Genomic DNA, 15,106 nt, shown 5'->3' with positions numbered 1-15,106 from the left:
TTAAAATATAAGTTACAACGCAGAAAAAAACGAACAAAATAGCACAGTTGGTTAGGAGCCCGTAAAACGGCAGCCATCCCCTCCGGCGCCATTCTAGATGGAGTGCAATGGAGGAAGCAGAATGTTCTGTTTCCACTTTTCATAACTGGCTATTTCTACCCTGTAAACACCTGCGATTTACCACAGATTAGATCAATTACACAGTAAATGAGAATCACTTGCCTCCAACCAAATGAATTCTGAATAATTTACTACAGGGCAGTTTAGATTAGTTATTTATTGGTTCTGTGCAGTTGTAAATCGAACAAATACACAAGAGAACACCAAAGGTGTTGTCCATTTCAACACATTTTAGAAGAAATAGTGAAATATTTTTTAAATGTGCAAGGGTGCCAATATATTAGAGCGCAATTGTCATTTCAAAATGACACAGATAATGATTCTCCCTCCCTCATATATTGACTTTATGTCAATAGAGAAATAGATAGACCTCTACATATTTGAACAACTATTTTATTCAAACCAAACCTATTCAAAGCTGTTTCCTATTCAAATCCAGGCCACCGCTAAAGCTATGTTTCACATTTACATAATTTTGCAGACACTCTTATCCAGAGCGACTTACACTAGTGAGTGGATACATTTTTATATTTGTTTATACTGGTTCCGCCATGGGAATCAAACCCACAGCCTTGGTGTTGCAAGTGCCACGATCTACCAACTGAGCCACACGGGACCTACTGCCCACTACTCTCACTCTTTTACAATTCATTAGTTAGAATCCTCCCATTAACCCACTGGCATTTCCACCCCTGTCCACTGGGTACATCTTCTTTATCTCCTATGTCTAATGGCGATAAAGCATGTCCACACTGCCACCGATCTGTCAGTCCCACATACCCGGCTCATCCCAACAGGAGGTCATTCATATACCAGGCCTCACCAATGCCCAGATGGCACCTGATGGCTCTAGTGCCAGTGTCACATCCATCTTTCTTCAAAGAGAAAGGTGGAGTGCCAGGCATTCTCACCGTGTGGCCTATAAGCCTGGTATTAGCTTGGTACACTTGTAGCTGCAAAAGGTCACCTCTATCTTCAGCGTATGTATAATCTTGTTGAGGTTGATGGTGGGTGCATAAGATTTGTAAGAGTATTTAACTAATAGGACAGTGTGTTTAACTAGTATATGTCCACATACTGTATCGCTATATTTATATGATTTCACGTCATACTGATGTAATACGCATACAGGATGTTAGATTGAGCTTAGTTGCTTTGCTTAAGTCCATACCTCTGTTTTCCTAAGAGGGCTTTATATCAAACGTGGCATTTCAAGTTACATAAGCATAGAGAATTGAGTCAACATGAATTACAGTAAAATATACAGTATGAAGAAACTAAAAACTACCAGCTGCAAAAGTCCAAGCCAGAACTACAGTATTTCTTGACATTCTTGGTATTTTTTTATATTTCTTGACATAAACTTTATGAGAGTGCTTTGTCGTGCAGTAAATCTGTGGTCAAGCTGAGTGACCTTGTCTTATCAGGTCAGCCCAAACCGGATAAACCCAAGCTAAACACTACCGCCCAGTTGTTTGGAATCCCAACACAGGCCCTCGTGTTTGAGGAGAAAGGTCAAGGGGCATTGTTTAAACGTGCAGGGTTCATAACTAACTACAACAAGAATTTTGACAAAATTAGTGAGGCTCCCTTGTGGAAACAAAGCTATAGTGATGCGAAATCATGATATTATTTAGGAAAAGAGAAGAGGTGAGGATGGGTGAGAAGACTGGTTAACTCTGGGACACGAGTGATCAGTGAATCTGTGAGAAGTCTCTTCTTTTCTCAACATGCTCTAGGGTAGAGCTTTGATGTCTGTCTGAGTAGCATTGAAAGTGGACAGAGCCCTGCAGGGGTTTTCTGTACATTACGCACATCTATAGAATTATTTAACAAATGTATTATTTTACAATTATTTCTCAAAATATCAACTTCGAATAAATGATGATCCAAACTCAATCATCATGATTTCATATTAACATTTTCCACTGTAAAATTCAGGATAAACATTCCACAATACTGAATATTCCTTCTATCCATATAGCCTTTTGATTAGACTATGACAGTGATGATGAGGCAGCGTAGCCTAGTGGTTAGAGTGTTGGACTAGTAACTGAAAGGTTGCAAGATCAAATTCCTGAGCTGACAAGATAAAAATCTGTTGTTCTGCCCCTTAGCAAGGCAGTTAACCCACTGTTCCTAGGCCGTCATTGAAAATAAGAATTTGTTCTTAACTGACTTGTCGAGTAAAATAAAAAAAATGTCCCAAACCATTGGCTTTCCCCATGTGCCTAGATGATGCAGCTGGATTACTATAGCTGAAGTAAATGGGATTTTGTTTTATCCCCAAATGAGCATGGAAATGAAGTGGAATTTGGGATATAGATGAAAATGTGGGCGAGTCGGTTGGAGCGACAATAGAGAGTTTACACAAAACCAGTGCTGTGGAACGACAGAGACAGCAACAAGGCTCCTCTGTGTCTCCTCATCTGAGCCATCCGGCCCTAAAAAGAACTTCTCCCAGTCCCAGCTCTTCTCTGGGCTCCTGATGTGTGCTGTTGGCTTGTTGAGAAAACTGGAGAGGGCCAGTCTAAACCGTGAATAAAGGGGGGTTTGCTTTGTCTCTTATCTGGAACCTCAGCTGGGCCAGTGAAGCTGCATGGGGACTTTCAGCCGGCATCTGAAAACACCCCCATAAACGAGGAGATGATTGTATTCACCTGATTGATCTTTCATAGGGGCAGCGCAGGCTATACAGGCTGGCTTTGGTGGGGCATGGATGGTGGGGTTGACAAACAAGCAAGTCAGTGTCTGTGGCAGGAGACTGAGACTGCAGGTGCTGAGCATGCTTGGGTTGGCCCGCGAGTCCTCCTCAGATGCCAATGGTGACATTTCCTGCCTGTGCCTATACACAAGCAGGCATCCCAGCAACGAAGCTATGTCCTGGGGGAATTAATAATAGGCCACCGGCGGGTACAGAGCACACACACACACACTCAGACAGTATACACACATAGATAGAGAACACACACACAGATAGACAGTACACACACTGATGAATGCGCACACACACACACACACACACACACACACACACACACACACACACACACACACACGCACGCACGCACGCACGCACACACACACAGCCGTTAAAGCTCATCTGTTGTTGTGGGGGAGGCAGGCTAAGCTAAGCCTGTCTGGGGTCTGTGTGAACTGCAGTGCCAGGCATTCCACAGGGTTGGCGGTGGGAAATCAATTTATGTGTTGCGGTCTAAGCCAGCAGCCAGTGACAATCCCATGCACCAGGCCCGAGCCAGGAGACATAAATCAGCCACTGCGCCAGCTCATGACTTACAAGCGTTCATATTAGAGAAAGTACACCGCAAGTGACTCTCACCCCCTTCTATATTTGGGGCAAATCTGTTCACTATTCAGGTGTATTCATAACAGGACAAGTGCCTGACTGACAGGCAGCGGCAGACACTGACAGAAACAGAACAACACAACTCTCAAGGATGAGGGTTCAAAACCCTGATTTGTATTTGTGTAGTGTCAACACCTATTAAATCTGACCTCTTGGCCTTAACAAACATAATTGGCTCTGGTTTATGCTTGAGTTATTTTCAGGTGAGCATTGTTTGCTGTTCAGGAGGATGGAGGAAGTCCTGAAATGAATGGAGACGCCATTGGCCCAGAGGAGTCAGGACATAGGGCAGGGCAGCCTGGATCCACATTTGGCAGCCTGGCACAAAAAGGATGTGCGATAAGTCCATGCCCAAATGTGTGGAGTGTATTTTTAGTTGCTATTTCACTGGAAACGTTTGTTTAACACACACGCACGCACGCACGCACACACACACACACACACACACACACACACACACACACACACACACACACACACACACACACACACACACACACACACACACACACACACACAAGCGCACGAATACACGCACATACACTCCCTCTCTCACGCACACACACACACTCCCCCTGCACCTCTTTTCACACGGCAACTGTTTGGACTGGGAATCATCTTCCAGTTGACATGGCATGTGAGAGCAAGCTGCTCTTCCTCGAACGCCCGTCCCTATTGCAAACAGCCAGGGCTGCCTGTCTTGTCTGGCCTCTGCCCACTGCCTGAGAGAGTATGTCCTGTTTGTTTTAATGGCCCAGAGATGCCCCCTCTATGGATGAGAAACATGGATGTCATGCACGGGTCAATGAAATGAATGGACATCCTCATGAGCGTTAATGTATTAGATTAAGCATTCTAAATGTAGCGTTATAAATGTGTCACTATTTGGGGGAATGAAGATTAAAGAATGAAAACTACATGGTTTATAAATCGTAAATGCTTAGTGCCAATTTAGGAATTCTGAACATAGAATTCATCGATATTATGGTTATTGTTACACAGTAACATAATACAATACTCTTTGAGATATGATCAAGGACAAAAGGATGCATATGGAGGTGGGGGGTAGGGTATTGGCAGAGATCTCTTGAGCAGCACACATGGTCTGGTCTGGCATGGTCTGGTCTGGCATGGTCTGGTCTGGCATGGTCTGGTCTGGTCTGGCATGGTTCGACGCTGGTATGGGAACTCATTAGATTCCCAGTGGGGGTAATGGTAGAGGGTCAATCTGTCCCACCATGGAGCCACCGACTCGACCCAGGGCAAGCTGTCTCGTAGACACAATAAAAACACGTGGCCTGGCACTGCTCAAATGAAGAAAAGATTTGGTTGAAAATAAGAATGATTTTCAATAAAAATAAGTAAAAATAATAGTTACACAAGCATATCATTTCAGGACATCATCAAAATCAAATCAAACTTTACTTGTCACATGCGCCGAATACAACAAGTGTAGACCTTACCTTGAAATGCTTACTTATCAATGTTGTATATCTCAATATGAGTGAGCATTTTATAAAATACTGGTGTGGTTGTGTTCTCTTTTGTATTAAAACAGCATCCCTTCTACAGAAAGCTTTAAAGAGCCTCCTTTCGCTCTCTGTGGACTCTTCTTAACTCTGCTGACACATATCAGACTCAGACAAGCATACATGGCTATTAGTAAATGTTTTGGAAATTAGATAGACTATACGAGTACTTTCAAGATAATGAAACATCTCCATTAGTTTCAGAAATTAACTACCACTATAAGCCACAGAAAGCTTGTTTTTATACACATTTTTTTCCTTCCTTTCATTTTCATTTTAGAGTGCATGTGATAGAATTGAATTGAATAGAATATTTGTTTTAAATTGCATCATAAAACATAATAACACGACAGTGACATTTTCCTTCCAACTCAGTATGATGTGTTGTTTAAACGCAACCTGTGACATTTCATGTCATTTCTATTCAAAAGGTGTTCCAAATAGCTGACCTCTGACCCAGTCAGTGAACAAAGTCATTTCTAGTTGTACATGACATACTGTAAAACGTGTTATGTAGCCTAGTCATTAAAAGTGAGGAGAAGAAGTGTAAGAAGGTAAACAAATGAACTTATTTGACAGTGTCTGGGCAGGAGGGACATTCAAGCTAGGGCAGGTTTTTATGAATGGAAGTTTTTTCCCAACTTTACCTTTCTCTCTTTTTGTGAATGAAAAACAACAGGAAAATCTAGTATAAAGGCTCTCTGAGTCCCAAGCTCTGATTGGCTGCCACTCCTCTAACTCCACCCATGGTTGCTAGGGACCTGGACAGTCTCATAGCCGATTGGTTCAAAGAGGGAACCTAGTTTTCATTCATAAATCAGGTCATTCATTAGGACAAAAGTAGAAATTCAACCCCTTGAAAGAGGAAATCCACCAATCACCAAGTCATTTGGCCGAGCAAGCGTCTGAAAGCAAGTCTATGTAGTCCAAATCAACACTCAAGTCTGGAAAATAATTGACAACACCCTTGTTTTGGGGGGGCATTTCCGACCCAAGCTGATAACAGACGCATTAAGCGTTTAGTTTGATTATAGTTGACTCTTTCTTATAAGCAAGAGTTATTTAGTTGCCCTGTAGCCTGTACAGTCGAGACGCGACATTTGTTAATTGTCACATTATCCACAGTTCAATTTCCTCTCGCGTCGTTCGTGTAAATATAAAGTATAAGCTACTTTTTTTTGTAAGAAAATACTATTTTTACAAGTGCGTGGTCCTATAAAAACACAATTTATTGGTTTGCCTGTCGATTTTACAAATGAAAATTCAACATTATTAGGTAACGCTTCATTTGGATAGTCCATCTGTAGATGCTCTACAGACTTTCTACATACTATCAGTAACATTTCAACTAACTATCTACTAACCCTAACCCTAGCTCTGACCATAACCTTAACCTTTATACTAACCCTTATTCCAAACCTAACCGTAACCTTAGCAAGCAGTTGCTTAACAACAGATAGGTTGTTGATAGTATGATCCAGACTATCCAAATAAAGCGCGACCCATTATTATTTCCATAAATCCTATATAAGCCATTTATAAACAACAAATAACATTTTATAACTATAAGAGGAAAGAAGAGGCACATTGCATAGGCTTACTTGTTGAGATAATTGTTTTGCGGTATCTGACGACTGTGCGAGATCTATCACGAACCAGCAGTAAAAGGTTTTGTCTAGAAGGGATACAGTTTTTGTAAAAAAACATATATATATATATATATTTTCGTAGCAGGTTTAGGAGAATTTGCCCAGCAGGTTAGGATAATTGGGTCAAGGTTATGAAAAGGCTTAGGGTTAGCTAAAATGCCCCCTCCCCCCAAAAATAACACTTTCGATGGCAATTTGACAAAGTCGTATTACATCTAGAGATGGCCGTTGTAAAGGGGGCAGCAGCTCCCTGAGTAATAGCTCGCCATCGCTACCCTTTGCATTTAATGTGAATGGAGCTCATTATGTATGCAGCTTTCTCGCAGCTCCATTCACAACTATCGCTCCTCTTGTCCCTCTTCCCTCTCTCCCTGCAGGCTGCGTGGATCTCACTCAACTCAGCCTAAATGACCACAAACGGTTAACGGATGGATTATAAAATGGATGGATATTTGGACCAGCAAGTGCCTTACACTTTAGCAAATGTACGTATGGATAAAGTAATGTATTTGTAAATGCTGTGCTCAGTTTTTAGGACTTGGCTACCGGGCTTTCTCTCTGATCGCCCTTTGCATGAGATTTGTCTGAAGCAATTGTGTGCGCGAAGAAAACTAGTTTCATTCGCTTCTAAACTATCAAAAGTTCTGCACAATTGTTTTAACCACGTAAACTAAATGAAAGCATTTATTTTACACTGTTCGTTAACACATTGCTTGTCTCTAGACAGGACATGTTAACAGTGTCACCTAGCAAATGGGTTAACAATATTGAGAGGGCAAATGGAACGATAGAGAGCGTTTGTGTTGCAACACTGTTGCAGTTTACCGTGACAAGCTGCGTTGGTTTTCTGTTGTGGTTAGTATTGGTTTGATAATAGGTTATATGACAGTAATTCTCAATGGTATTTGAAGGGACAATATTTGTTCAGTCTGGAATGATGACAACAACAAAAAACACTGAAAGTGTTAATAATTAGGATACTACTACTAATAAAAAGAATAGGAGAATACTAGCCTTTTAATATCATTTTTATAATGTAACGTGATTATTTTAGTATTGATTGCCATATTGACTAATTAGCTTAACCAATTAGTGACAGTGGGAATGTTCTAGGTAGCCTATGACATCAAAGGTAGGCTACATGTCATGTTTGAGTGTATTTCCCACTTCTGTAATATTTCTGATGCTTTGCAGAAGTCACAAGGAAATGGGCCCCTAAATAGACTGTTGATGGCTGCAAAAAGGAAATACATGGACACGGAATTACCCCCTCAGGAATCTGAAGGTAAAGTTAGAACTCCAAAGGAAGCTCTCAGTGACCCCTTTACGTGACACAAGTTTACCTCGTCAATGGTCTGCTTACCAAAGCCTCGTACAGATTTATGGCTTCTATTTATGGATTGATAAATATGACTTAACTTGCCTAAACTTGAACTAGCCGACATGACCAGACCATCTTGTGAGCAATGCTCTTTGATCTTGTCGTTCTGTGGTAATGATGTCGTTTTTTCTTCCTCTTTCAGACCTCTTTCAGGATTTAAGCCAACTTCAGGAGACATGGCTCACAGAAGGTGAGACTGCCTGCAGCATTTACTTAAATTCGTTTTTTTGATTAATTGCTATGTTTCAGTGAGAGTGGCAATGATAAATCATAGCAACAGAGACTAGGGAAAGGTCAACAATATTTGAATATGTTAGATAGTATGTTTAAATATGCATTTGATCTGTTGAACATTAGTGATATTGATACCCTGGAGGACCAGCCTTGGTCAGACATATGAATATGGAAATTATCTATTACAAAAGGAGTCTATTGATATAGTTGTGAGTGTGTTTGATCTCAATTTCTCAGTTGATGACTGCTAGGTTGATGAGAACACATACCACCACGAAGCAGCAATGGCTTCAAACAACTCTTGGTCATGATCGAGGTCTTTTCTCCAGAAGTATATTTATACAAGTATTTATTAAATCCCTACAGACTTATTAATAAAGAGTGGGACTGAAAGAATGTACAGTATGATAATTACAATTAATTTGACTATTAGTCATGTGCAGGGGCACAACTTTGGTTTTAGAAGTGGGGGGGACGTTTTTTTATGAGTTACATTTTTTCTAAATTATCTAGTCAAATAAACACTCCAGTCGGATAAAATAAGCACTGTTGCCTCGTTTTGTATCACATGCCAATGCTAAAACTGGGTGAGACAAAAATGCAATTCCAGAATGTGGGGGGGGGACCCGTCCCCGGTGAAAGTTTCACCCCTGGTCATCTGTACCAAATATTTAGTTGACATCAGGAAAGGCCTATTTTACTTTACTGCGGTGGTATTCAAACTTTTTCAGCACAATTTTTCGACCAGAATTTTTGGGGACACCATTTTTTTCACAGGAATTTCTCGCAACCCCACCCCACCCAAATCTAATGACACAACCTTAAAATCGGTAAATTTCAATTTAATTGCATTTTAATCTCTTATCAAAATGAAAAGAAACCAACAAATACTCAATAAAATTATGTTTTTAAAATGATCTTTTTGAAAAACGTTTGTTTATTGTTCCCATTCAATAATCTGTACTCTTAATTTTTTGTTCTCCAAAAAATATAAATAAAATATTATTTACCCACTAGGGGTCGTAACCCTGACTTTGAATACCACCGCTTTAGTGAGTGTTAGACACACAATGCACAGGGCGGAGTAGCAAAACGTAGTTTCAGTAAAAATGTAGGCAAACGTAAAAACGTAGGCAGTAAAACAAGGACCTTTTCACTTTAAGAGGTGAAGAAAGTCAGGGAGTTAAAACATTATGTTGCAATACACATGGTCATTAGTGATATGTTACGACAGAAACATTTCCTTGGTGAACATAGACAGGACATGATGAGCTGTAAACATTCCCTATTTTGGCCATGTTGGCATGTAGTGTCCTTGCGTGCCAAATAAGCCCAGCCAATGCAAACAAACAGCATGTTAGGCCCGTGTCACTAAAAGCACATAGCGATGAAATGGACCCAGGCAGGCATCAGCAATTGTCAGCAGTGTGGAGTTTAAAGGTACAATATGACGTGCACTTTAAAGAAGCAATTATATGTTAGGACGGGACAACAACATTAAGGAATGACTCACGCATGTTTGGTAATGTTTGGTAAATCTGGGGCCCAGAAGTGGAAGGGCAATATGTAACACTTAAACAACCTCTAAACAAGAAATGAAACCTGCTACAAAATGCCTGCCATCTTGAGCCAGCCAAACTGATATCCTGTGATTTGTAGCAGACCTGGGTCAAATATACATGTATGTCAAATGCTTTCAAATACTTGAGCTTCGGTTGATTTTCTTTGCATAATGGAGCCAATAGAAAAGTCCCAAAAGTGCAAACTCCAAGCTGAATCAAGTGCACCTCAAATCCTTTCAGACCCGAGACTGGTTTACAGTATAAATAATGTACATAACAAAACAACCAGATAACTTATGTAACATTCTTTTGTTTGGCTCGAGAGGGTATCTTATTGCCTTAATTGAAAAGCAAAAAGTTAATGTCCATACGTACATGTACATGTAGGAGTCTTGAATTGCCAGTGCTGTGTTCATTGTAAAATAGTAGTGGGTACACTAGTGATTACATGGGAGGTGCTTCCAGACTGTTGTTGTGAGGAAAGGGGATTTCTAAAGTTATGCATTTTTTTGCATGACTATCCCTAGACACAGCTTATCTGCTTATCTTGAAGTAACCATTTTTTCATGGTAGAGGACAGTTCACAGTAGCACCCTTAGTATTGACCATGAGTCACACAAGACCAAAATCTATAACCAGATCCTTTGAGAAGTCAAGTATTATCGACACAAACTACTTTAAGGAAGTTGTTGTGGATGCTTGAGTTGAGCTATACCTTTTTCACACTACTGAGCCGAGCTGTACTGTATTGGCCTGGTTACGCGTCCACCGTAATTGCTGGAACTGCTGGAAAGGTCAATGTGAAAAGAAAATACCAGAGCCAACACAGTACAGTTCGGGTCGGCACGCTAGCGTGAAAAGGGTTCAAGTCATTGAAATGGGCCTCCCTCTTATGACAAATGATAGTTTATGATGCCCAGCAAACAATGCTTTCTTTGTATCTCGGGCCTCGGCACCTTTTCTCATGCAGCGTTAAACTGGCAAGTTCACACCACCACGCTCCACAGACAAAGACAGAGCCAACACCAATAAAAAGGGACAACAATGAGAACCACCCCAAAGTCTGATCCCTTTGATGGACATTTTATTTGTATTTAGTCAGCCATAAAGGTAACATCCATAGCAGAGCAGTAGATATGGGGTTCTGTTGTACTGCATCAACAGATTGCCAAGAGGAGGACTTGCTGGGCTATAGAGAGAATTAAAAAGCCGAGCTGCCTGGGTGGAAGTCAATGGCGTAACTATCAATGTGTTATTTAGCCCTAAATAGTAGCTTGTTTTTGAGCTGTTCTGGCAGAACTCCTCTGTCCTGTTGCATTAATTAGAGGCCTATCATTGTGACTGATTGTGGTTGCAAGGGATTCACCCGCATTGTAAAAACTCGATAGCTGGAGGGAGTTTTCTGCTAGAGAGTGTGGAAGAAATAAAGGAGACAGGAAGGTTACGAGGGAGAGAGAGAGAGTGTTCAGGAGCTTGTCACATCTTGTCATTGGCGTTTATGACAGAGTTCTATGCTCCTCCCGGGATCTCCCATTGAGGGAAAAAAAAGTAATTCAAGGTGCCTGAAAAAAAAAGGAAATTTGTCTGCGCTCATATAAACACATTTTCTGTCTTGTGCTGACTTGCATCTCAAAGCCTTTGACGAGGTGTTCCTGGAAGCAAATCGGATACACACACGCGCACGCGTTCACGCACACACACACACACTCTCCCTCTGTCTCCCTAAGCACAGGGTTGTGCTCTTGTCTACGAGCCAGTCGCACTGACGCTCAGATATCCTTAATGTTTTCTTTCTTCTCTTCCTTTTTCTTAGCTAGATCCAACGTGTTCCATTTTAGACACGTTGAAACTGGTGGAAATGATTTATTGTTTGATCTGGTGGTCTAAATATTGGCCTCTGCTCTTTCTCATAAAGCAGCTTTATCCTTCTCCTTAGGGCAAAAGTTAAAAGGGGATAATAGTATTACCGTATAGGAACAGGACGCAGCATTATATAAGAAATCAATGTCATTTATCTGAACATGCTCCAAGACGCCATCATCCGGTTTCCTCCTCACAGGAAGCGGGGCAGAAATACGTGAAAGTGGATTTGAATTTCTTATTTCCTCTTTTCGCTCCGTTTTCCCTGCTTTGCTTTGTGGTCTGTTAGCTGAAGTGAGAGAGGGGGCCTTTTGGCTAGGTTTGGTTCTTTAACTTGGCTGGGTGATGTCACAGGCGCTGGCACTTACTAACTTTCTCTTTGTGGGTTCTATGAAGTTGCCCTTGCTCTGTGTTTGAAGAAAAAAGGGTTCTATGAAGTTGCCCTTGCTCTGTGTAAGGAAAAAAGTAAATTTGGTTATGCCAAATTTGAGTTTCAATTTGAGAGACTTTTTAGTGTTAGTAAATTAAACTTCCGATTTGGTTTCCTATAATACTATACAATTTCACTTTCCATATTCTCATTATTTTAAACCATTTTAGAGTGGACAGGGGACATGTGCTTCCCATGTGGTGGCATTTTGTTTTCGTTCGTAACCATCAACTTTTCCTAAGAATTGACGTGTACCATTATGTAAGTGCAAGACCAAAGCAATTAAAAGGCTTATGAAAAAGCAGGAACCTTTCAAATTGGACTCATGCCTGTTGTAAAGGTTTCTAGACCTGGCTGCAGACGAGGTTTAGGCCATTCAGCCACGGGTAGCGAATCAGATGCCAGTGTGCTCATGGCTCACTGGGTAAATTTGACCTTTTCACCCTTTGGGGCATTGGCAGTCCACTAATCTGGACTTCCTAACCTGTTTGTGTGATTCAAAGTCCAGTGCTTGGGAGGACAATTGATATCGGAAATATATTTGGATCTGAGCATCTCAGCAAACAGAAAAGTACAATACTATCAAGCTCTGTTGCACCCGTACATAATAGGCTGGTTTTGTAAAACGACTGCGACAATTCAGTCAGATATGGCCTAGATGGTAGGATAGGGTTAATTTGACTATAACGTCAATAATAAGATTGTAAATTAAACTGACTGCAAGTTAAAATCAAGTATGAATACATTAATATTTATTTCACCAGGTCCGGTGTTTCTATAAATGTTGAATATTTTTATGATTGAATTATTCAACAAAACATCACTCATTCATGCTAGTGGCCTTGTGACCAAGATCTAAATAGTGCTAACCTAAACTTGCCTTCAGCTCCCCCTACTTCTCTCTCAGTTCCTCGTCCTCCTACCACCTCTAGCTTGACCTTAAGAACAATTTCTCAAAGGCTTCAAAGCAGGTGACGAATTCCAGAACACTTCACTAGCCCGCAGAGCATCTAGATTGACCAAGAATGTCCTCTAGCTCCACTAAATGGGTGTAAGACTGACAGAAGACATCTGATTTCCTTCCTTGTTTAAAAAGCCTGTTTAGTCTGTCTGTGCTCTGTGATGGAAAGTACACAGACACAAGTAAACAACATGCACCCATTTTACATGCCACTGACGTCTTGTCACAATTCACATCAATGAGGGCAAAACATATCTCTGTGGAAATTTGGCCAGGATTTACAAAGAGAATACGATTCCAACTGAATGTCTTGAAATGGGATCTGCGGGTGGAGGAAAGGAAGGCAGCTCCACCTCTGTACTGATCCATTAATCACCACTTTGGTTCGATAGCTAGTCTGCGTGAGTGACAGTAACCCTGTCTCCACTGTAAGTGCACCTCTTAAGGTCTTAAATCACCCTGTGCTGCCATCGTTAGGCCTCATGTCAGAGCCAGTGGCATGTGTTCATGGATGCCAAGGGAAGTCAGCCCCCCCCCACCCCCCCCAATAAAATAATAATAATTTATCTTTCTTAATTTTCCTTCAATTTGCAAGAGGCTGACTCTATCTCACCGGAGAAAGCATCCGAGCGAGCGAAACAGCACTCCTCTGTCTCTGTATGTGTAAGGCATCTATCTGATCCTGTCTGGTCAAAAGAGTATACATTATTGCCACCCGTAGCATTGAATGCAAAGAAAGCCAGCGAGCATTTGGCCACCCTTGATCATTTCTTAAATAAAATAATAGCCAATCACGGTTGAGTTGAACTGAGTGAGCTCAACTGTGAACGGTCCTAGCACACCAACAAAAAAAATTGTGAAAGGAAGCCAGTTTGGATTTGGCTTCCCTCAAATCACATCACATCGAGAGCAATACATCATTGACAGAAACAACTTGAATTGTTGCGTCTGGTGGCTAGCTACTTAGCTAGCTAAAATTGTCCCTCTCCTAAATTAGCCATGGATGGTGATAGGGATTTGGACTTGTGGTTTTACTTCATTCTCCCAGTGGCCAATGATTATAACAGCAAATCTGATCCAACCATTAATTCATACATTGTTGTGCCCCTGGCCTGAGAGGATGGAAGTTCAATATGTAGCTAGATGTAGAAGCTAATGTTTACTAGCTAACGTTGCCCATAAAAAGGAAGTCAGGCTTGCTAGCGAGCAAGCATTTTAGGCAGGTAGCCCAGGACAACAAAAAATAAAAGTGTGTACTGTATGACAGAGTGATAGACCGTTTCGTCAACATGAAAGAGAGAGAGGAGGATGGCATTGGCATTTCTCTACAAATAGGGTGAGTCAACATGTTTTCTCTACTTGCACGCACACACACACACACACACACACACACAGAAATCATAACCATGGACAGCCATATCTTATTTAGCTTAAGTTGATTGGACTAGACTGTTTTTGGTATCTTTCAGTTGTCAGTGTATTAGACTAAGCATCGATGATTTGATGATGTTGAAATGTTGAAGTTGAAATGGTGCTGGAATAGTGGAGGCAGCTCCTGTTTTCTTTGCGACTTGCTGTAACTCTCCGTGGTTCTAAATCCATAGTTGTTTAGTAGTCCAAAAAATGTCAGAAACGTTAACTTTCTTGACCATGCTGTAGGTCATGTAACTGTTTGTTACATGCAATATGCTTTGTGGACTTCACCGGGCAGAGTTTGCTCTCCGGTTTTGTGATGAAACAAAGGTGTGGTTGAATTTATTCTGCCAACATGTCTTCTTATTGTTATATATCCCTGTAGCGAGGCATGTGAACTAACAGGTGATAGAGCAAACAACACAATTATCACAACACATAGGTTGTAATATGGCTTTATTTTCTGGCTTGGCTTCGCCAGTTATTTTACCCACGCACCGCTACTGGTCAGGGCATCGTCCTTCATACCAAAATAAGTTATCAAGAAGGGACCCAGAGTTTTTCCAGGTCAGGTCATGAGGTCAGGAAAAACTCCTGACA

The 15,106-nt window shown here is 41.1% G+C and overlaps 1 protein-coding gene across 1 annotated transcript in view; it reads left to right on the top strand.

Moving 5' to 3' along the window:
• Nucleotides 1–7,020: 7,020 nt before the first annotated feature.
• Nucleotides 7,021–15,106, top strand: part of LOC115201058 (ETS translocation variant 4) — a 43,452-nt gene continuing 35,366 nt past the window's right edge. The window contains exons 1-3 of the mRNA XM_029764291.1: nt 7,021–7,150; nt 7,860–7,950; nt 8,189–8,236. Coding sequence (XP_029620151.1) covers nt 7,094–7,150; nt 7,860–7,950; nt 8,189–8,236 — 196 coding nt within the window. The 5' untranslated portion in view covers nt 7,021–7,093. The remainder of the gene's footprint in view (nt 7,151–7,859; nt 7,951–8,188; nt 8,237–15,106) is intronic.

Source organism: Salmo trutta, chromosome 10 (genome assembly GCF_901001165.1).
Source record: "Salmo trutta chromosome 10, fSalTru1.1, whole genome shotgun sequence".
Taxonomy (NCBI): domain Eukaryota; kingdom Metazoa; phylum Chordata; class Actinopteri; order Salmoniformes; family Salmonidae; genus Salmo; species Salmo trutta.
This window is presented reverse-complemented; position numbering and strand designations above follow the sequence as displayed.